The 23,319-nt window shown below is 46.9% G+C and overlaps 1 protein-coding gene, 1 long non-coding RNA gene and 1 pseudogene across 3 annotated transcripts in view; all 3 read right to left on the bottom strand.

The window, feature by feature from the left end:
• Positions 1-1,754: 1,754 nt before the first annotated feature.
• Positions 1,755-5,651, bottom strand: GSX2 (GS homeobox 2; the record flags this gene model as incomplete). The annotated part of the gene is made up of 2 exons (XM_081924259.1): positions 5,112-5,651; positions 1,755-2,092 (listed from the first exon to the last, which is right to left on the bottom strand). The coding sequence occupies exons 1-2, from the start codon at positions 5,638-5,640 to the stop codon at positions 1,755-1,757; spliced, it is 867 nt and encodes a 288-aa protein (XP_081780385.1). The 5' UTR covers positions 5,641-5,651.
• A 12,214-nt stretch (positions 5,652-17,865) lies between these two features.
• LOC309378429 (translationally-controlled tumor protein homolog pseudogene) lies at positions 17,866-18,529 on the bottom strand (annotated as a pseudogene). Its single transcript has one exon. The product of its transcript is annotated as a translationally-controlled tumor protein homolog pseudogene (transcript).
• Positions 18,530-20,013: 1,484 nt separating this feature from the next.
• LOC309378437 overlaps positions 20,014-23,319 on the bottom strand; it is a 5,170-nt gene continuing 1,864 nt past the window's right edge. The window contains exons 2-3 of the long non-coding RNA XR_014172069.1: positions 22,095-22,195; positions 20,014-20,703 (exon numbers count right to left, since the gene is read on the bottom strand). This is a non-coding gene — a long non-coding RNA (uncharacterized lncRNA). The remainder of the gene's footprint in view (positions 20,704-22,094; positions 22,196-23,319) is intronic.

Below are 23,319 nucleotides of genomic sequence, written 5' to 3'. Positions count from 1 at the left end.
GAGAAAGGGGAAACAGAGTTCAGGAGAGGGAATTGACCTGCTTATCCTGGAAGTAGGGGTGAAGGTGGGGGGAGTAGAAAAGGGATGAAGTTCAACTCTCTTCAAATACCAAGATAACTAGGATGAGTAGAAAGCTTGACTTCTAAGTAGAATACTGCAAAATGTATAATGGGGGCAATAATAGTTTCCCTAGATGGTACTGCCTGTGTCTGCTGCACAACTATAGACTTCAAGTACAGAGAAATAGGGAAATTCTTATGTAGGTTGTCTCTTTCCGATGCATCCCTTAGCCATGTGTGATCAGGCTATAGAAAAGCAGCTCCCATATGGCTCTGACTGCTCACCTTAATGGACACAGGGAGAAAGGCAAGAGGAGACAGCTTGTTTGGTTGGCTGTCATTCCTCAAGCTGCTTCATGCAAAACTGAAGAAAAACTTTGGTGAGGCTGCTTGCTTCATTCTCCATCAAGAGCAAAGGGAAAAAGCAGTTCTTTAAAGCAACAACACAACCCTGCAGTGGTAATTGGTACCCCAACCTCCCACAGATCTGTGTATTCTGAGCTTCCACACAGCACATAAAATTAAGTGTGTGAGAATGTAGTAATCATCTCAGAACTAGAGGAGTAAAATTGCACTTTTTTGAATTTTTTTTAAATAAAAAAATCCTTCCCACATTATACAGAAAGGAATTGAGTGAGAGGAAAGTGAAAAGGATACATTTTCCTGTTCAGAAACACATACACTGTCCACCCCCAATCCTGGATAGGGACTCTGATTAGAAAGGCATGTACCATGAGTTTAGAAATACTATATGACATTTTCCTGGCATTTTGCATCTCCCTCTGACACCGTTCACAACCCTCACAAACATACACAACATTTTGCATGTAGTTTCCTCACTTGGGCCAAAGCTTTGCGCATCTGATGAAGTAACCCACAGGAGCGTATGCCATTATGCAATGGATACTCTTTAAGGTGGCACAAGACTCTTCCTTGCTTTCGCTGCGACAGACTAAGGTGGCTTGAATGGTCCCTTTCTCACTCTCCAGAAACAATTCCCCCTCGGCCTGTAGAGCGAGATGAGCGCTGCAACCCCAGAGTCGTCCGTGACTGGACCTAACAGTCAGGGGTCCCTTTACCTTTCTATAGGAACAAAGAGCTTCAGGTTCAATGCTGGCAAGAGAGAGGGTGGGGAGGGGAATAAATCCTTTAAAAAGTGGAAGCCACCACACTTCTTGTCTGAACTCCTTTATTTAAATAAATATAAATATAAATTTAATATAAAACTATTCACATACAAAGGAGAGCACCGAACAACTCTAATTCGGGTTATTATTATTATTATTTTCCATTTCATATAAAGATCTGTACCAAAAAAGAAAAAGAGTCTCAGACAGTATTTTTCCCCCAATTCCAGTTTCTAAACTTTTCCCCACAAACCCTTGAAGGAAGAAGGAACTGATATTTTGGGGGAGGAAGAAAGAGAAAAGGAGATTCTTCTCTCCCACCCCCTTAAGAGGGGAAGGCAGAACTGTGTGTTAACTGGGAGTGGAGGGCGGGGAAGAGCCTTTCAACTGTTTGTGTTACATTATAAATACCGTTCCAACTGAACGTTCATTGACATTCAACAAAATCTAGCACTAGGCCCGTGGACAGAGCCCTTAGGAGTCTGTTCTTCTTTGCAGAAGGCCCCGCCGGCTCAACTTGGCTGCCTCTGCCTGCGATCGCCCATCAAGAAGTCCAAGGGGAGCCTTTTCATAAAGGGGAGACCTTGTCTTCGCTAGCCGAGGCCGGCGAGAGCGACTCCTCGTCCTCGGACCTGGAGTAACGTCCCGGGTTGCCGGTGCAGCTGCAGCCGCCGTGCGGATTCCTCTGGGTGCCTTTGCCTTCCTTCTTGTGCTTCACCCTCCGGTTCTGGAACCAGATCTTCACCTGCTTCTCGGACAGGTTGAGGTACGTGGCGATCTCGATCCTACGCAGCCGGGACAGGTACATGTTGGACGAGAACTCCCTCTCCAGCTCCAACAGCTGCGTGCTGGTGAAGGCCGTGCGCATCCGCTTGCCGTTTTGCAACTGGCTGGCATCCGAGCCTCCTGCGGGGGTGGGGGGGGGAGGTGGAGAACACACACACACACAAAAAGACCCAGTTAGCAACCGACAGAAAGGAAATGCTAAAATGCTGGGCCTGAGCCCTGGAATATGTTTCCAAAACCCGGGCTGAGTCCTGGAATAAAGAACCAAAGTGCAACACAGAGGGAGCCTTTCGCTTGGCCTGGAATAGCCACAAGTAGGGTGGCTCCCCCAGCAATCCGCTGAGAATTTGGAGTCACTCGTTTTAGGAAAATGAAACACGAGGTCTTTAACTAGAAGCGCTGGGGCACCGAACAGTGACTAGTTTGATCCCCCAAAACAGGAAACATCAGAACATAGTACTGTAAGTATTGGACCATACCAAAAGACCATCAAGACCAGCACCCGATTTTCCAGAGTTGACTATGGGAAGCCTGCAAACTGCAGCAATGCATGAGGAAAATACCCCCCCCCCCGAATTTTTGCTCCATAGAGACTGGTGTTCATAGACATGGAGCCTCTGGTCCTTGAAGTGGCATTGGCAGCCATGATGTCCAGTAGCCACCGACAGAGCTGTCTTCCGTGACTCAGTCTCATCCCCCTTTTCAAGCCATCTTCACCAAAGGTCATCACCACGTGGCAGCAAATTCCACAAATTTATCAGGCACCTGTGCAGAATGACCCTGTGTTGGAACGACAGTCCATCCACTCTGCTGGAAGGCTCAGAATTCTAGCACTATGTGTGGCAATTTATTTCTGCCCAAGTAGCTAAACCAGGTGGAAGCCAATGTAGCCTTTCCTCTTCACCTTTGCCAGGTGAAACTGAAACTCCAGAAGCTTGCACACTCCGCGGTTGACTGATATCACGTTATTATTTTACTCTAAGGAGGTGTCAGGAAGGCTGCCTGCAAGCCTCGCCTCTGGACTGGAAGTCCTCCTATCCTAATTTCTTCTTCTGAAAGTAGTAGTTACTCAATGGTAAGTAGTAACTATCTGCTCCAACTGTTCTTAAATGAAAATCAAATTGCTGCATTGCCCATAGCTGAGCCCTACTTTCAACTGTTAGACTTCCTCTGGCTCGCTCGAAGCTTTCAGAGAGAACAGCCTCCTTCTTTTCAAGTCTCGCTAGTTGGAAATGAGAGCTTACAGTTCTACACCTCGTCAATCCTTATCCGAGAGGAAAGAACTCTTTTATGCCCTTCTTGGCAGCAGACCTTTACAGTATTTTTATTTTTTTTACACCTTTGACAAGCATACGAGAAGCAAAGTCAAAGTGTCTGCTCCAAGGAAAGGCGCGCGCAGAAGGATACCTTTCAAACTTTTCATTCTAACTTCGGTATTATTAACTCCAGTTAGAAGGAACCGTTCAGAGGTTCCAGTTTATGTCTGCATTGATCCGGATCATCCATGCGGATTGCAGAAGCCAGTCCCAATGAGCTGCATGCACCTAAAATCTACTCAAAGTAACCCTGTGTCCTGATCCTGGATTGCAAGTGTAGACTGAGAATCTCAGAGCAGTCTTGTTGGACTCTGGTGCGCAGCTAAGATCAGAATAGGATCTTCCTCGAGCTATTGCCTCTTTCCATTGACTGGCTGCAAGCCTTGATTGGCTGAGGTTGCTAAGGATCGCACCGTGGGTCAGATCCGTCCTTCACATCCGTGTCTCTGAGAAAACGGTCCATTCTAAGACTGAATGTGCAACTCGTATCCGTCAAGCCTATTGCTCCGAAAAAAGCACATTTCACAGAACTTATCGTTGATCCGGTCTGGCTCAGACTGGGATTCTCAAGCCAATGGGACTACTCGCGAGAGAATGGCTTGGGGTTTGCCGCTATTCTCATAAGAAGAGGCGCACCCTGTAGCTTGATTCTGGTTCAGCTTGTGACATACACGTGCTCTGCTCCATTCAGAATCAAGGACACGCATCTGGCTCTCTTCGGGTTGCTCTGAGTCGGAGCCAGCCCGGCCTCTGCACCTGTTCTCTGGGAGCCATGCAGCTCTATCCTCGCATCTTTCTGGCCACTTATCCTCAATTAAGTGGGATACCAATTCCCAAATTGCTTTCTGCGAGATAATCACACTCACGTCAAATCTGGCCAGGAGGAAACGGAGGACTGCAGTCTATAGGGTGCGGAAATACTTTAGTGCCCACCCGCACCGCCGCCTCACAACATTACCTACAGTATCCAGATCTCACTTTAACAACTTCTCACCTTCGTGTCTAGGGAAGATGAAAAAAGAAGCCCGCTAAACTAACGCGCCAGTCCTCGCACTTCTTAGCTTCTGAACTTCCCCACTGAAGGCCCCCCGGAGGAGAAGAGGTTGAGTGAGTTTAAGAGCCTTGGGCTCTTGATGATGGGCTGATCCTCACGAAGTCAGAGGGGCGTTTAAGGAGGCCCTTGCTCTCCTTGGGAGTCGGAGGGGGCGAGGGTTGCCTTGGAAGGATTTGAGGATGCTTTGGGAAGTCAGTGGGGCTCACTCTTGGAAACGCGTGAGCTGCCAAAACCGGCGGGGAGCGGAATCAAATGTCCCTTGTCGGAGTAGGCAAGTGACAGGACGACGGACGGTGGTGGAGCTGGCTTATGGCACAACCCCGTCGGAGCAAACGGAAAGACTCCAGAGGATCATAGAATTGTAGAGTTGGAAGAGACCCCGGGGGTCATCTAGCCGAACCCCCTGCAATGCAGAAATCTTTTGCCCAACGTGGGGCTCGAACCTACGACCTTGAGAGCAGAAATCTCATGCTCTGCCAGCTGAACTGATTACAGCTCCTTCAGGTTGGGGGCTCACACAGGTGCAACCCCCAGAGGGGTCTCCTCTCCCCGCTTAACTCTTTGGGCACCAACCGGTGCGAACACGATCCGGAGCCACTCCGGAAACGAAGGGCTGCAGAAGGATCGCCTTTGGACTCCGCCTTACCTGGAGAGCCGACCTGTTAGTGGACCTGTCCCAGCTCTCCTTTCAACCACCCCGCTGCCCCCTGGATCCCCAACCCCACCTCCCTGTCCCCCAAAGGCGGGACGAGGCGGAGGAAGCTCCTACCCATGCCGAGGCAGTGGAATCGCCGGGGGTCGCTCATGCTGTAGGCGGCCGCTGCGCAGACAGGTGGGTGGCCCAGGGCGTGCGCTGCCGCCACTGCCGCCGCCGCCGCGGAGGCCACCGAGCCGGCTTGCTGCTGCTGCTGCTGCGGGGCTGGCTGCTGCTGGGCATGGCTCAGGCGGGGGCAATACTGGCCCTCGCCGGCCGCAGCGGGAGGGAAGTGGCCCTTGAGGAGCGGGATGGCGGCAGCGGCGCCTGCACCTCCTCCTCCTCCTCCGGCTCCTCCTGCCGCGCCCGCCCGGGAAGAGGCGTGCAGGTGCGAGCTGACACACAGCGGGCACACGCAGAAAGCGCCGCTCTTGCGCGACGGGCACGCCGGCCCGCCCGCCACCGACATGACCAGCGGCGACGGCACGCCCAGCGGGATGAGGAAGTCCTGCCCGGGGGGCGGGTGGTGGTGATCCGGCAACGAGGGAGCCGACCGAGCCGGGTCCTTGATGATGAGCGAATCCACATAGAAGGAGCGAGACATGGTTGAGGATCGGAGGCGCGCGGGCTGGCTGGCTGGCAGTGACTCCCGGTGGCGCTCCCTGGCTCTGTGCGCTCTCACCGTCCTCCTGGGGCCGAGTCGCCTCTGCAAAAGCCCCTGGGCGAGCCCGGAAGGTGCTTAAGTCTGAGAGCTGAACAAAGGGGGGCTCTGGAGAGGGCTGGTCTTAAAAAAAAAAGCACCACACCATCAACCAACCCCCCTTTCCTTCTCTCTAGACCTCCCCTGGATCTCTCCCCCGCCCCCTCTACTGCGGGTGTGGGGATTTATAGCAACTATTTAACACGTGATGCCTGGAAATCGACGCGCATCTGAGGCTCCTTGGGCTTCCTATTTGGGAGCCCTTTCAGGGGAGAAGCTCTCCCCCCCCCCCCACCGCCTGGGGGGAAAAAGAAGGCAGAGAAAGGAGGGGAGCTTGCTTGGCAAGAAGCGCGTGTGCGTTTCCTTCATTTCATAGGGACTCCAGGGCTGTCGGCTATTCTTCTTCTTGGTCCTCCTCCATCACCAGATTCAGTCGGCAGGCAAAAACAGCAAGTGCTTGGGCGCAAGTTACAAGTTTCCAGTTCGCAGCCCTAAAAAAAAAAAGTCCGGTTACCTCTGCGTCTTGGTGGGCCAACTTTGTTTCAACACAACAACCGTTATCTCCCTTATAGGACCCAGCGTTACATCTATTTGGTTCCCATTTTCACTCGTCCTTCATCTTCCAGTCGCGGTTTGTTCTCTTTGAGCCCCTGTAAGCCCTCGCAGGTGTCCAAGGCAAGAGCTCCTGCCGCTGCGACTGTCAGGTGCAACGGGACTGTTTCTCCAGAAGAGTCTCTTTTTCCAGGGGAGCAGTTAGGAAATGTTAGTCCAGCCTACCACCATGACCACCCTGCCTTGAGATTTATGTTTTATTAGTTCAAAAGATGTTAGCCAGGAGCCCTGTTTGGTTTGGGGCCCTTTCTGCTCCTTCTGCTGAGTGGGGCTCTGGGCTTCTGCCCGGGTTGGTCTACTGGAAGCAACGAGCTCGCCTTTTCTAGGGTTTTAACATAGAGCCCAGCTCCTGCGCAGCTCTCCTCTCCTGCGCTCTGCTCTGAGCATTGGCTCCCATGGACCCTAATGGAAGGCGCTTCTAACTGTTGCTTCATGTTCTTCGCTTCATAGTTTTGAGAACCGTGCCTTAACGATCCATGCATACGTAGAAAGCTCCGGTCTTACGATCCATACTGAACACAGAATACTGATCCACTGAACACAGAATACTGTGTAAATGTAGCGATAACTTTTTGCTGCTATAACCCCAACTATGTAACTTCAAAATGCCGCCTTGCAGCAGCTCTTCCCTGCATAATATGAAGCTGGTTTTAGTATTTTAAACCCTTGCTTTCTAATTTTTAAACGAGGTCACTTTCGCACTTGCGCTCGCTCTCTGTGTGTGCTTGTTTGTATATTTATCCCCTCCTACTATGAGTCTGAATTGAATTTAGTTCTCGGTCGTCCAAAATGCCAGTACTCCGCCTGCCATTCTGTGCTATTTATGCCTGAGTACCTCTGACTGCAGTCCTATACACATTGTCCCATAAAATTCAGTGCGATTTACTTTCGGGTAAAAGTGTATAGCAATATCCTTCTCTGCAACCATAAACACTTCTACTGCGGAATAAGTCTCACTGAGCAACCCTACGACTCCGAATAAGCTTGCATAGCATGGTCGTATAATGTATTAATAGTAGTTTGAGAAGCGAGTTTGTAGCGTGAATGGGAGGAGGAAGATTACAGTGGAATAGAGAGCTTTCTTTTAAAAAGGAGCGCAACTCTTGCTGCAGACACCACCTGCTCTTCTTACGACTTACACCCCAGCCACTTACGTCTCTTTCCTATTTTAGGTGCATTTAAAAAAGGGAGGGGGGAGCTGATTCTATACATTTGGTAACATTCCACATGAAGACTACCCCCACATTGCTTTGCTTTAAATCCTCTGTAAAGTGATACTGGGAACCCGAGAGCCAAGTCAGGATGCAATCCAACACACACTTAACTCAGTGCGCGCAAGTGTCATTGAACTCAGTAGGAATTGGTCAACATTGTGCAGAAGTGATTTGGGTTGGAAGAGTGAGGCAGACTTGCGGCACGATCCTGTGAAATTCAGTTCCGGTCAAATGCGCCTATGATTGCAAACCAAGCCTACTTGTCTGGAGGAGAGTCCTATTGAAACTGAAGCTTCCTGCAGCGCAATCCTAACTGTCCAATCCTATGCGAGTTTCCTTTGGTAGTAATTCCCAGGGAGGTGTGCCTAAGACTGTAGCCTAAGGATCCTCAGTGAATTCAGTGGGACTCCTTATTCCCCCAGTCATTTAGGATTTCAGCCTTCCTTCAAAGTAAACCGCAAAGTTGGTTCTAGGAGGTTTTCTTTTAAAAGCAAGCAAGCAGTGGATTTTGTCAAATTGGCAATTAGTTCAAGGCACAAAGGCTTAAAACTCCTCTGGATGCTTCTGGGCCAAAACGGAAGACTTTCAAGTCAAACTTTGGTGATGGTTGCGGGGCTTCACTCCGAAGCCTTAATGCAAAGAGAAAACGCCGGCCGGAAGGATGCTTTGATCTCCAGCAAGTTCGCCGAGGCGATCAGGCCGAGGGAAATTGGCTAAATGGCGAAAAGGCGCGCTCGCTGATTCCTGAGCATTTCAGATTTCATTAGAGGACAGCCAGAGACACTTCGCAGCATATTACGCGATTTCCCAATGACCTGTTTTATGGGAGTTTAAGAAGCGGCTTATAGAGTTAATGGAGGGGAGATTGCCGCAGCCTTCTTGAGGCGAGAGCTGCCCATCCATTTCCACTCAACCTGGAGCCGGCAGAAGTCGACAAATTGCCATTGAAAGCACTAATAAAACCATGAATATGTAACCCCCCACAACCCGAAGTGGAGTGGAGGAGAAACTATCGGACTGCAATCCTGTGCACACTTACTCAGGAGTCACTTCCACTGAATTCGGTGGCCATTTATCCGAGTACATAGAGGAAAGGATATTACGAGAGAGAAAGACGAAATCAGCTGTGTGTGTTTTGGAGACAACCGGAATCTTTAAAATGTGAATCACAAGACACTTAAACTAACAGGGGTTGAAAAGACAGGTATAATCTCAACCTGTCTCCTAGTTTAAGGAGACGTGATTCCTTTCTCCCACCCCATCGCTTAAAAATTGGTATGGACTTCACTCAGTAGCGCAATCCTATACAGTACATACCTATATACAATGGGACTTACCTCCCAAGTAACTACTATAAGGACTACAGCCTCAGGGACTCAAAGAGCTTTTCAGAGGGGTTGACAAAAACGTAATTATAACCTAACTTAGGGTCCGTCTTTTTTCCATCCGGGTCGTTGTTCTGGACTGGTGGTGGATCCATTAAGTTCGATGGCAGCTCAGCATCCATACCAGCCGATTCCTCCTCCCTTGCGAGGTGGGTCCACGGATCTCCCATGCTCAACCTTTCCTCCCACTCCAGACAATAACGGATTCTTCGGTTGTATTCAAGCCTAAGGAAGAGAAGAGAACGTCGACTCGCAGCCACCGGTACAACATGCAATGGGCAGTGCAATCCTATGCAACAGGGTTTGCATCCAAGGCGTGGGATAGCATCCCAAGCAGCGAAAACCCTCAGCAAAGATTCTTGTGGCACTCACATATTCATATTCATATTGAGTTTTCGTGAACTAGAGTCCACATCTTCAGGTACATGGAATTGTATCCTCTCTTGGAAGGTATAGTAGTGGACAGAAAGGTAAGAGGTAAACCTATGAGGTCCGTCGATGACATTGACGTGTACAATGAAGGGACCAGTTGCTTTGACAGAAAGACTTAAAGAGAAGACACGATGCGCTTACTGGGTGAGGAAAAAGCTGGCATTTCTGCAGGTCGATTTCTTCAGCTCTTCTCAAATTTCTCTTCATACCCATCTCTTAAATTTGCAGCAAAATCAGCGAAGAATCTTGTGGCAGTTTAGGAACGAACCAATGTATTATGGTGTAGGATTTCGTGGATTATAGACTATACAGTAGTCCACTTTTATCAGTAGCATGCAAATGTTATTCTGTCCCTCCAGTCACGTTATGTGTGTGAGTACACACACACACACACACACACACACACAGAGAGAGAGAGAGAGAGAGAGAGAGAGGGAGAGAGCTGTAGCTCAGAATAACAATCCATACATCTGATAAGTTGATTGCAGTTTACGCAACTTTATGCCACCATAACGCTGTGGTTCATCTTTCAGGTGCGCCATTTTTGTTGAAACCACGTTACTGTCTGGCTACTGTGAATGGGATCAAATGAGATATGGGCTATCTGGATTTTAACACCACCCCAACCTCAAGTAATATCTCTTCACAACACAGGGCTAACAAAAGGCCGCTCCGGTTACCCCCTTCCCCAACGTGGCGCCCGCCAGATCTTTTTGGAGCCCCAGCCCCAGCCAGCCTGGCCGATGGATCAGGGTTTATGGGAGTTGTATTCCGAAAGATCCCGAGGGCGCCACGTTGGGGGCGGCAGCTCTATGGATTAGGCTAGTCCCTGTCTGGAAGCTGCGATGGCCACCTCTGCGGCCGTCGGCGTGCCTTGCTTGCTTGCCGTCGCGTCGTCTCAAGGGAAGGATGGCCGGGTCGTCGGGAGTCTACTTCCTCGTCTGAGGAGGATTTATGGGTGGCAATTAAAGTTTTATGAATTGCAGCTGAGACCCGCGATGCCGCTATTCGAATGCGATTAGGATTCAATTAGAAAGTGTTTACTGGACAGTGGGGTCTCTGGAGGGTAAACAGGCAGCTATTCCAGAAATGTGCTAATCCAAGGTCTTGTGACAACAATTAGGCAACCAAGGGAGAGGCAGGTCAGCGCTACCGAGGCCTTCCTGCTGCTGTTGCTGCTGCTGCTGCTGGCGGCGGGGGTGGTGGTGGAAAGAGCAAAAGAAAACAGGAGTTTACTGGACAAGAACGTGGCATTTCCAAAGAGGGCAAGAGAGACAAGCCTCAGACAAAGTTTCTTTCGAGCTGTCGTCCGATCCTTGGGAGGAAAGTCCATTGGGTAAAAGGGGACTCTGTTCTCAGCAGCGCACAGCGGATTGCCACCTGATTTTAGTCCTTGGTCAAGGTTCCTGGTCCTCCTTTAAGGACCCTTTGCAATGGATTCTTCCGGGAGGGATGCTTGCGGCTGTCCGGATGCTGCTGGACTCTTTGGAGTCATTTATGCGTGTTTGCATTTCTAGCCAGCCTTTCTACCAAGGATGTGCCTGCAGGCGACTCCCCCTTCTCAAGAATGTCCCCACAACAACCCTGGGAGGGGGAGAGTTGGTGGCTGGCCCAAGGTCACCCGGTGAGCTTCGAGGTCAAGTTGGGATTCGAACTCGGGTCCACAGGGTCCTAGTCCAACACGCTAACTAACCTCGACAACTCGAGGTTGCTCACCACCCTCTGTCCAGACCTCTGCATAAGCACATTTGTGCTTGGAAATCGCTAAAATTACGTCTAATCTCAGACACATTTTCTGTAGGGAGGAAGGCTGCAATGCAATCCTAAGTATCCTTCCTAGTAGTGAGTAAGCCCCATTGAACACAGTAAACGTCAGAGTAAACATGCAAAGAATGGTGCCCTTTCACAAATGTAGGTCTGGACTGCTAAGTGCATTCCGTGGAACCAACTCATTTGAGGGGAGTGGGGTTTACCTTTCAGAAAACATGACAAGGATAGCCTTGATTGGTTGGTTATTGTTGTTGTTGTTGTTACTCCACCCATCTGGCTGGGCCTCCCCAGCCACTCTGAAGACCTCCAGCAAAATACAAAAACATAATAAAACTTAAAACATTAAAAAACTTCCGAATACAGGGCTGCCTTCAGATGTCTTTTAAAAGTTGTGTAGTTCTTTATCTCCTTGACATCTGATGGCAGGGCGTTCCAACCAGAAGCTGAAATCCAACCAGTTGAATGGGTGTTAGGCTGCAGACACGCCTTACATTTAATACAGATGACTTCACCCCCAAAATCCTGGGAACTGTAGTTCACAAACCCCACACAGAACTACATTTTCTAGCACCCTTCATCTCAGAATTCTTTGTGAGTAATGATGTGCTTTAGATGTGCTTTGCCCGCAGTCTTATGTCACATCCATACGGTACATGTAAAGCACTATCATACCTCTCAGACAGTTGTGGAGAATCCCGGGGAACTGTAGCTCTGGGAATTGCAGCTCTGTGAGGTCAGCACCCTGAACAAACTACAATTCCCAGAATTCTCCACGACCATGGCATGAGAGTGCTTTAAAAGCATGTTGTGGATTAGTCTCGACTAATTATATTTAGGGAACTTGGGCGGTCTGATATATAAGCCGAGAAGAGGTGAAGTCTCTCCAATGTTTTGCTCATTAACAGGGGAAGCGGAGGATGTGATTTGCCACTTCACTGTCTTCCAATGTGGTAAAGAAGGCAGCGGTGTTTCAATGGGGCTTGTGTGAAAGAATTTATTGTTGGACCGTGAAACTAGCACAGGCGCACTCAAGTTCCCTTGAAACCAGTGGGGGTTAAGAGTAGCTATAGGGGGGCTGGATAGTACAAGACAGGTAAACTTGTTTTTAGTAGGCACACACACCTGCGTTTAGGAGGCTTTTTAGGAAACTCCAGTTCTTTCAGGTAAACTTCTCAAAACTGTATCCAATTAGGGCATGCCTGCGTGAATGAACGACTGCAAGCCATTTTTGCACAACCTCCTTCATTGGCCAGAAAACTGGAGCTTGTGAACTCCTGGATGGAAATACTGCTTGCGCGTTTCAGCGTACGACCCGATTCAGTGACTCCATTAGCCACGACTAAGAGTTGACTAGAAACTTAGTATTATTGAGAACATTATTTGAAAGTATGCACGTGGGGACCAGGTTTCCTGCAGCTCTGGTTTTAGTTGAAAGCAGGTCCCATGGATTCCAGATACAGCAGCCAACTTTGCCCCTCTCCTAGCTGAGCTCCTGCGCTTTCGACGCCCTCAGTCTCAAAAACTCGACGTAGAGAGACGGGTTGGACTGTTCCGTTTCTGCACAAGAGCAGCTCCAGCTAAGGAGCTGACAACCCTACTTCTACCCTGGACCTCACTTCGAAACAGACGCCTTGGGGGCAGCCTTTAGAGAGGAACTTGGATATGGGAACTACGTCCGTGTAAGAAGCGAATTCGAGGCTGCTGGCCTTGGGCAGCCTGGAAATGCCCTCCTGCTCGGAGGCAGCAAGAATCCCGATCAGCATTTGAACCTGTAATTGTTCTAACAAACCGAGTGCAGCGAGAAGGGGAGACGAGAGAGCAAATAAAAACACAGCGATTTGAAAAGCAAAGATATCCCAACCCAGGCGGAATGAATGCAAGGCGTGCGCCCGCATCACATCGACCTCGTTACAATTTTATTTTTCAATAATTCTGTCCGATAAAATTTCATTGTCCATTAAGTAATCCCCGAAATGAGAGCTCTTATGAGCCTATAATGAGCTCTAATTGCCACGACTAGTCGAGCCACGTGGAAGGATTTAGAAGGTATTAAGCGGTTGGGTACAGAGCGCGGGCTGTTACCTTGCCATTACTTTCATAATTCAAGGAGAAAATTAGTCCTTTTAAGGGAAAATCCTTTGATTCCCTTCATTCTGCTCGGGGTGACAGAGTATAGCTTTGTCTGCTTTTAGTTCAAGACAGTGTAACAAATGGGAATGTAACAAAATTGCCCCCCTTTTAAAAAACTTTTTTTTAAGCCAGTGCTGTTCAAAAAGAACATCAGAGACGACAACACACACACACACACACACCCCTCTGCCTTTCTTCCCCGCAACTTTTAGGATTGGAAACGTGTGTATTCCTAGTCGTGTTTTGCTATCAAACAATGGAAGCTTGGTTTGGGTTTGCGTTTTATTTTATTATATTTTTAAGTATCCAAAATACACCGCCTCTAATGCATAAATAAAGAAATCTGAAACCCAGTTTACAAGTGTGTTTGCTTATCACGGCGTTTCTCAAAGCGATCGGAGCAACAACATAACTCTGGGCTAGTAGCTCACTTGAATGAAACAAGGCTTTTCTCGAAGCAAGTATACAGTCCTAAACGCACGTAGTGGACAGGATTAAGGACCATTGAACTCAATGGTGCTTACTTCTGAATGAATAAACACACGTAGGAGATTCCTGTCCTTGGGCTGACGAGTCTAAGTGGCAAGCAACATGATCCTGGATTTAGTCTTCCAGAAGAATTCCCGAAGCCCATGGGATTAAGCTGGAGCAACCGTGTCTCCCTTCCCCACGACGCTGGAGGTCCGAATCATGCCTGTTCAGAAGTAAAATACTCTGAGATCCAACAGGCCTTTTCCTGGTGAATTTGTAGAGGATGGCAGTATTGTGCATAAATATTCAATGGGGTTTCGAGCGAGCATAGATTAATAGCTGCCCCCTTGATCGCGGTTGCAATTTAAGAGGGCTGTTCTTTCTTTGTAAGGTTTGGATACCCCGCTGCCAATCTTTTCAAATCATTGATACTCAAAATACCCTTCTTCCTCTGTTTAGTTTCCAAGTCCTACTTGTGGGATCGATCCTCGCTATAGAAGTTCCCTTGTGGTCCCGTTGAACCCAACCTGTTAGGCTCTCCATCGCCTTAGAGGCGCATCTAACTCTGCATTTGAGAAAACCACAGAATGCAGAATAGGACTTAACTTCCCACTATGCGCACTTAAGACTCTCTGGGTGGGTGTCTCCCTTTTAGAGTTGGCGAGGAGTTTTTGAAAGTCCAGGGAACTCTACCTATAAGCCCTCGGATCCTTTTCTGGTTTGAGGGCGAGGGAGATTTCTAACGTCACCCGAAGGATTTCAGTCAGTGACTTCGCGAAACTCTCCAGTTTCCAAATGCAAAGTGTGCGCTCATCTCAGTCCCGGAAACCCAAGCTGCTCTCTAGGCAAAACCTGATGCGCCCTACCCACCATGGCTCGCTGGTTTGGAACGGCAAAGAGGACCATCGCGTGAGCGCCAAAAGAGTCTAAGCTTTCCTTTTCACGTTATCTTTCGCTTTCCTCGAAAAGTTCCCAAAGCAAGCGCTGGGGTGTGTGTGTGTGTGTGTGTGTGTGTGTGTGTGTGTGTGTAAGCAAAGGCAAACAGAAGCCGGGGCTTGCCCCAGCTCCCCTTAATGAGGCCATTCTAAAAGCGTGAACAAGCCTATGAATGTTTTATTGAAAGCGCATCGTTAACTTGTATCCATCCTTTTTCTCCCGAGCGTGGCATTGTGATATTCCTGCCTGTGGCACATCTTACCCAATATAGCCCCAGATCTCTCCATTCTCCGTAACCAAGCAACACTTTCTGAATACCAAAAATTGAAAAGAACCGCTTAGTCTTCAAGAAAGTCCTCAATAATAGTGGGGAAAAGAACAAAGATCCAGGAGACAACAAAATGCCACAGGGGTGACTTTTCAAGAGCAATTATCTCTCATTAATCAGAAGAACAGCTGCAATATTAATTTTCTCGCTTTCTTCCTCTCTTTTCAAAGTCTTCTCTCTCCCCCCCCACCTGCCCCCACCTCCCAACATTTGAATAATCATAAATTTTGACTTCATAGAGAAGCAACATTTTTAGAGGCTGAGAGGTACAAGACCGTCATCCCGGAGGAAAGAGTTGGTTAGTTTAATGTTGCCAAGGATTTGGGCTGGGAGCGGGGGCGGGGGGGGGAAGAATCCTAATCTCTGCCCCCTTTTATTTTCCTTTGCACCCCAGTCTCCCCCCTCCATTTCTCCTGGTTCACTTCTGGAAACTCTAAACTCTGTCTCTCTCTCTCTCACGGAAATTGTAGCGAATTGTCCCAGTGGGTTCAAGCAAGCGTGGGAGTTTCGACAGCCCCGCTGTCCATTTCATTCGCAGCCCTTGATGCAGAAGCCGAGCGTTTTGTCGATCAGACCGAAGAGACAATCTTGGGGCGTAACGCGCTTTGTAGCACATCAAAAGGCCCACTGCATTAGAGGAACTAAGAAGTTCATTCAGCAGAAAGCGGAGCAAGAGGTCCTCCTCCCCCATCTTTCCCCCCTTCTTATTATTTTCAAAAAAAGACTTTGTAAAGATCCTGATTGTTAGTAAGGATGGGTTGCTGGAGGTGGGTGGAAAAACAAGTTTTCTCCCCACCGCACCATAAAGAGACAACATGCATCAATACTTCTCTCTCTCAATCACACACACACACACACACCATTCACACTCACACACCAGGGCTTTCCAAACTTAATCTACATGATTTAGGACAGCGATGGCAAACGTACGGCCTTCCAGAGCTAATCGGACTCCATTTCCCATCATCCCCTGCCAGCATGGCCAACGATCAGGGATGATGGGAGGTGTAGTCCAAAATCGTTGAGCAGGCCACAGGTTTCCCTTGCTAAGATGTATAAGACTGAATCAGATAAGTGCTGGAGATGCAATGAGACTGAGGGTACATTCTATCATATGTTGTGGACCTGTAAAAGGGTAAAAGAGAATTGGGAAATAATTCACAATGAATTGAAAAAAGTACTTTCCCCCAAAAAACCAGAGAGGCATTTTTGTTGGGGATAATTCAGACAGAAATTCCCAGGTGTCAAAAACGGTTCCAGTGGTACCTCGGGTTAAGTACTTAATTCGTTCCGGAGGTCTGTTCTGAACCTGTAACTGTTCTTAACCTGAGGTACCGCTTTAGCTAATGGGGCCTCCTGCTGCCGCCGCACTGCCACTGCACAATTTCTGTTCTCATCCTGAAGCAAAGTTCTTAACCTGAAGTACTATTTCTGGGTTAGTGGAGTCTGTAACTTGAAGTGTTTGTAACCTGAAGCATCTGTAACCCGAGGTACCACTGTATTTCTGTATGCCACTACTGCAGCCCGTGTTTCGTTAGCCCAAAATGGAAAACAAGCGAGGTCCCAACCAAAGAAGAGTGGCAGCTTAAGTTGACAGAATATGCGCAGTTTACAGATTTAACATATAGAATAAGAGAACAAGAAGAACATACATTTAAAGAAGATTGAAAAATGTTTATTGAATATATGGGAGGAAATTGTGTGCACTTGAAAACGTGGGCAGCATAAAGATAAATTCAACAGTGTAAATAAGTTTTGATGGATGTAATAATGGAATACTGAATGGTTTAGTTTATATAAAATATGCATATGTTATGCAAAATGAACCATGGAAAGAGAAGAAGGGAAGTCAATGATATTTTAAGGTTGTTTAAATGAATATTCTAAAATGTAAAGCAGAAAATTAAATAAAAGTTATGGAGGAAGAAGGGGGCACAGGTTCCCCACCCCCATCCACTTATCCCCTGGGGAAAATAGCTACAAAAATGGAACTGGAGAACTGGGCCCAAACTAACAAATTGAATAGGGACAAATGTAAGGTTCTGCACTTAGGCCCGAAGAACCAGCTGCACAAATATAAGACGGTGGGGCACCTGGCTTACTAGTAGTACATGTGGAAAGGATCTAGGGGTCTGTGTGGATCACAAACTTAATGAGTTAACTGTGTGATACAGCAGCAAAAACAAAAAAGAGGAAATGCCAGTCTAGACAGTGCAAGAATGCCATAAATAATAATAATAATAATAATAATAATAATAATAATAATAATAATTATTATTATTATTATTATTATTATTATTTTGCGCAAGCGCACAGAGGGGAGAGGGAAGACAAGCCAGTGGTGTCCTGCTGTGTGCATGCCTACTCAATTTATTTATTTGCAGTTTAGAATGCACCAGCAGCCATGGGCATAGCCAAGGGGGACCAGCAGTGGCGTAGCTAGCCAGGGGGCAGGGCAAGCTGTCCATGGGGCACGGCGAACCAGGCAGGGCACGCTGAGCGGAGTCAAAGCCTGCCTGGCATCTGCTCTGCCTGCATCAGCTGCTGGGCGGCTGAGGGGGAGGCGGTGGGTGGACGCAAGCCCCAGGCCTCCTTTTCGGGTGGTGCGGTGCCTGCAGGCACCTGAGCCACTGTGTCACTCTGAGGAGAGATCCGTGGCTCGGGAGCACTACAGGCCCCCCCAGGGTAAGTGCCACCCATGTTGTGAGTGGCCTCCCAGTGCCCCCCCACAGCCCCCTAGCTATGCTAGTGAGGGGCAGGGGGTGGCTACTTCCCAAATCAATAAAAATCAATACGGAGGTACCTCAGGTTAAGAACTTAATTCGTTCTGGAGGTCCATTCTTTCTCCCCCTGGGTTTAAATGAGTTTTTATTTTTATTTTAGACAGCCTACATGACAAGTTTTTAAAAACCAATGCCTCCACTCCAATTAATTCAGGGTCAAAATAAATCAAATTATGCTCAAGATGGCATCAGTCCAGTTTTCAAACAATGCTGAGTCATGATGTTTTGTTGATGAATAAAGAACAGTAGCCAATTATGATGATAGATGATCCAGAAGGGTTGGTCTCTTGTTAACATTTCTCCATTTCTAATCCATCCTTAAAGAAAATCATATAAGGAGTGATACCATCCTCACGGAAATCCAGCAACGCCACCATTCCGTCTGGATTCATGTTCTCGCCTACAAAAAACTGGTAATTTTTTAAGTTTGCAAGGATATGTTTGACTTGTTCAGCTGCTCCAGTCATAAACGGCTTTACTCTCTCTGGCTTTGTTTCCTCAAGTCTTGCTTCGATTGCTTTCATGTAGGCCTTGATGTACTTCTTGTAGGACTCTTTAGTGAAGCTTGTTTCCTGAAGGTGGTGGTTCATTACAATTTCAACACCGGTGACAACAGTAGCCTCTGCCCCTTCACCATCTGGACCTTCAGCCATCACATCTCCACCAATTAAAGCATCATCTATTTCACCTTTCCTGCTCACCATCTTCCCTTCCACTTCCAGGCAGAGTCCGCTGCCCCTCTCATTCGCCACTGATGCACCCTCCTCCTCTTGGCTCATTATAGCGCTGGCCCTGTTGACTTGGTAGCTCCAGGAAGTAATTAATGCCCCATTAAGAAAGGGAGAGGTTCCAATTACCTTCCGAAGCTAGTAGTGGTGCAGTTGTTCCTTAAAATGGCCGCCATGGACCCACACCATCTCACATATACTCAGACATACTTAAGTGAGTGGTGGCTGTCCAATTCTGGACTCACTTGGATGAGATAGATGATGTAAAAACAAATCATTGCGGTTATGGCAGAGATACAACCTCATGGGTGACCTACATTGGAGGAGGGCAGGGGAGTGTGACCCGGTCAATTCCCATTGGCTTTGGTATCTTTCTGGGCTCACTCTGTCAGCTGGGAGAACAGTCATATTGTGGTTTCCCTCACAGGGCTCTTTTCAGAAGGTGGTGCTAGGGGGCTTCTATTTGGCCCCTTGCTGAGGTACTGAAAAGTTCCATCTTGTCCCTTACATGCAGACACATCCTGTCAAGTGCCACCTCCTTGTGTGGATGGGAAACACTGAGACAGGGTTCAGCTGAAAGCACTTGTGTGAATGCACATGGAAAAATGAGATCTGCACAACTCATGTACACATTAGCGTGTGCACAGCTGTTTGAATGTGCACCTCCCATGTTCCTATTTAAAGGGGAACATTCCCGCCAAATTGCAATGTCTTCACAATGGGTGGGTGTGGTTTTATTGAGTGATTGTAATTTTGATTTAGATAAGCTACCTTGAATGATACAAAAGCATAAAAGGTAGGGTGATTCCACCCCCCCTGAAAATAAGTAAGGATGGAGAAAATGTTTGTGTCCAATTGTGCCAGACTTCAGCTTGAGCAATAATTTAAAATGCCTTTGGGTATGTGTAGAACAGGGGTCAGCAACCTTTTTCAGCCGTGGGCCAGTCCACTGTCCCTCAGACCATGTGATGGGCCGGACTATATTTTTTGGGGGGGAAATGAATGAATTCCTATGCCCCACAAATAACCCAGAGATGCATTTTAAATAAAAGGACACATTCTACTCATGTAAAAACACGCTGATACCTGGTCTGTCCCTGGGCCGGATTGAGAAGGCGATTGGGCCGCATCCAGCCCCCAAGCCTTAGGTTGCCTACCCCTGGTGTAGAACGTCCATCTGAATAGCCACACAGTGGACCGCCATTTCAAAATGAAGATTGAAAAAGCTTATCTTCTCCCACCCTCCACTTTATGGAAATTAAGGCCCATTATGATAGCTATAAGGATATATCCCAAGTCCTACATTATCACAGGATGCGGCTAGGTGATAATAAGGAGAAATGGTTGTCCTCCTTTAGGTGGAAATGTGTATTACTTTGCTTACTTCAAAAGGTGGTTATTCTTCAAAAGTCTTGCTGCATTTGGGGGGCACCTCTTCATCATTCTGTTAGCAGTGGAGGGTGAATGTAGCTCTGCAACACATACTTAAACTCAGCCCAAGGGATTGAGGGGGCACCTTCCTCCTGCTTAGTTTCCGTGTTGCCCTTGTAGACCTCAGCAAAGGAGAGGATGACTCCACTTACTGTTGGTCTCCCAATGAGCACCAGCTAACACTGCTGTTGTGTAGGACCTTGGACTCCACCCCCAAGTCCTGCCCTGATAGCACCAGTGGGTTTCATAACCTATTCAGTCCAGAGGGCTGAATGCAGAGGGCAAGTCTAATTTATAAAATGAGTGACACACACTGCTGAAAAGGCTGTGAAGCAGTTGGGATTTACTTTCTCTTATAGTGGGAGTGCCATATTTAATAAATGTCAAAAAACAAACTATTTGGAAGAACCCAAAACCAGCACTGTTATCAATTTCTGAAGGAGATAATGAAGACCTTGCACAAAGAAGATGCTGATTTACTTGTTGGTAGTAATTAAAGAAAGATTTTCATTCCATTCCACTTTTTTGTATCTCAAATTATGGAGACTAGTATGAAATATAGGCATTCCTGAGAACCTGGTATTGAAAATTTCAAGAGGCTAAATGACAATAAAATGCAGTAGAGTTTGAAGGAAATTTATTGTTTTGTGAACAGGACAGGAAAAGGAACAACTGGACACATCTGGATTTATATGGATCGCTATGACAAAATGCAAGACTATATGCAGGTGGTATATTGCTTACTAGCTGAAAAGAAAAAAGAAAGACCCAATTAATTTATATCACATTTGTTTGGGCTTTGTGCATGTTATTTGGATGTACTGTATGTTGTAGTTAAACTATAGAACATTGGCTTGAAAATTAATAAAGTATATTTTAAAACAAATCTATAAGAAAAAGCTAGATTTCCATATGTGTAGAATAATTTTATTTGCTGCCTCTGGAAAGAAGGTGTTCATTAGTGAACCGAAATGGCTTAGATTAAAAGACTGCAGGTATGTTTGTATTTCCAAACATTAACAGACAATTAAGAAAGCCCATGAAAAAATAATAGATGGGAATGTTTTGACAGTTTTGAAACTAGCTGTCTTTTGTTATTTTCTCTTGATCAAAATTTGCCACAATCATTAATGGAAAAGATGTTAGGATATTATAACTTATCATAGTGATTTGACAGGCAAATTCATTGGGGGAATGCGTAGTTCTGGGCTTTTCCAGCTGACAGGAGCTATGTATGCTAAAATGAACATACTTTTTCTTTTCTTTTTTTAAGAAAAGGCATTCAGTACATTGACATGTGCTACATCGATACAGTTTCCTTTGAACTATTTAGGCAGCCTTTGTTACTTAGAGGCAAATATTTTTTGTTATATGCAGGAAAAACAGGACATCTGGGGGCACCTAGCAGCTGCTGAGGTGAAAGAAAGATGCCCCCACAGTCCTATTCCATGCACAGAATCCAACCACGCTGGTGATGGGATAGCTTTCTCCAATGCACTTGGGGGCAGCAGTCTAGTTTGGCAAGGAAAGGGAAGGTTGTATACTATACACAATGTTATTGTCCAATACCAGTGCCGGTAGAAAAATAGGTGCCAGTAGTTACCATGAAGTTGTTACAGTGTCTCTGTTTTTAACAAAAAAGGTGTGCTGGTACTGTGTACCCCTGAGTACCTCCTGAAAAAAGCACCTTGCTGCCTCTCCTTACCCCCAGTCATTTACCACCTGAAGTAGCTGCCTGTTTACCTCAACTCTGACCATCCAAACTTTGCCAAGCTAAAAATCCCATCACCCACTGACCACGCTTGCTAGTGTCGATCAGATGAGTTCAGCAACATCTGGAGGGCCAAAGGTTCCCCACACCTGCTCTCCCTAATGGTAGGGCTGGCCTTGCAGGTGAGGTAGAAAATCAGTGCAGAGAAGGGAAAGGGAACGCACACATTCCTCCCCATTCTTGATCTACATTTGGGGGAGTGTGTGTGGGCTCCTGCAGCTGCTTTTGCTTAATAAACAACAACAGTGGCCAGCTGTAAGCAGGCACATCAAAGCATGCACTTAACATAATATGTAGTAAATGAATTATAATTATAATCATTTCAGGCAAACCTCACTGTCAGGGAAACCAGTTCCCTCAGCCTCACTTGTATAAACACAAGTTTAGGTATCTGTGCTTCTTTAATTTTCCGCTGCCACCAGTTTACTCAGAATCCTTTCAAAACCTCCTCATAGCTGGTACAGTAGGCTATGGTGTGAGATGGACACCAGGAAGAATTTACCGCATATTTCGCCCCATAGGACGCACCTAGTTTTTGGGGGGGGAAATAAAGGGGGGGAATTATTTCCCTCCCAGGCATGGGGCTGGGGCGGGGGATGTCCGAGTTTCCCCCGACCCCAGCCCACAGAACAGGCTGCTATCTGCAAGCCTAGGGAGCCTGGTGGGAAGTCACACCGGTCTCCCCAGGCTTGCGGATATCTGTCCCCCGAGCTTGTGGGGCTGGCGGTGGGGAGAAGCATGCTTTTCCCCAGCACCAGCCTCCAAACCAGGTCGGGGAACAGCGGGAAGGCAGAGTGTAAATAAGGTAAATAAGATTATTGGTTTATTAAAGGGATACTATTTATACAAGGAAATGCTGCTCTGTATATTGGGGTCTTAAAGGTGCTACAATTCCCATGTTAGAGATGGACTTTTATTTTTAAAAGATTTTTAAATTGAATTTTACAATTTAATCAGCATAATCCATTAACATAAGTCACGTAGGAAAATAAGCATACATCCCTTTCCCCCACCCCTCCCCCCCACCCATAGACTTCCCTTAATGTTAGACAGGCACCCTATACAGGTGTTCTCTATTTAACCAACTGTAAATGCCTACTATTTAAGGAGTGATGATCACAAACAAAGAAGGCAAGATTACAGTTGTCTTATATTAGGAGGAAAGTATAAAACAAATGACCACACACATTCCTTGTTTTAATGAAGGATTGAGAGAAAGAGAAAAGTCTATAAAATGCTCAAAAGCATCCAAGAGTTTTTCTTGGCAGAGTAGAATGCGGAACACAAGAAGTTCCTTAAGTCCGGCATGTTACAAATTCTTTCTGGATTAAGGGATTCTACCCTCAATAATGAGTTGTATCATGTGGTCCTTCAGAGTAGCATCCAGCTGCACCCATCCATGGTTTTAGCAGTCATTAAGCTAGAAGGCCTGATTCTTTATAATGCTTTTATAATTATGGTTTGAAGAAGGGGCTATTTATCCCTTGCTTTCTCACTCTGTCCCTCCCCAATTCATTGTAAATAATGCATTTCCTATTGGTGTTAATCATATGATACTTGCAGACAAAAGGCCATAGAGGAAAAACTGATCA

The sequence above is a fragment of the Podarcis melisellensis genome (assembly GCF_964234715.1).
Source record: "Podarcis melisellensis genome assembly, chromosome: 9".
Classification (NCBI taxonomy): domain Eukaryota; kingdom Metazoa; phylum Chordata; class Lepidosauria; order Squamata; family Lacertidae; genus Podarcis; species Podarcis melisellensis.
This window is presented reverse-complemented; position numbering and strand designations above follow the sequence as displayed.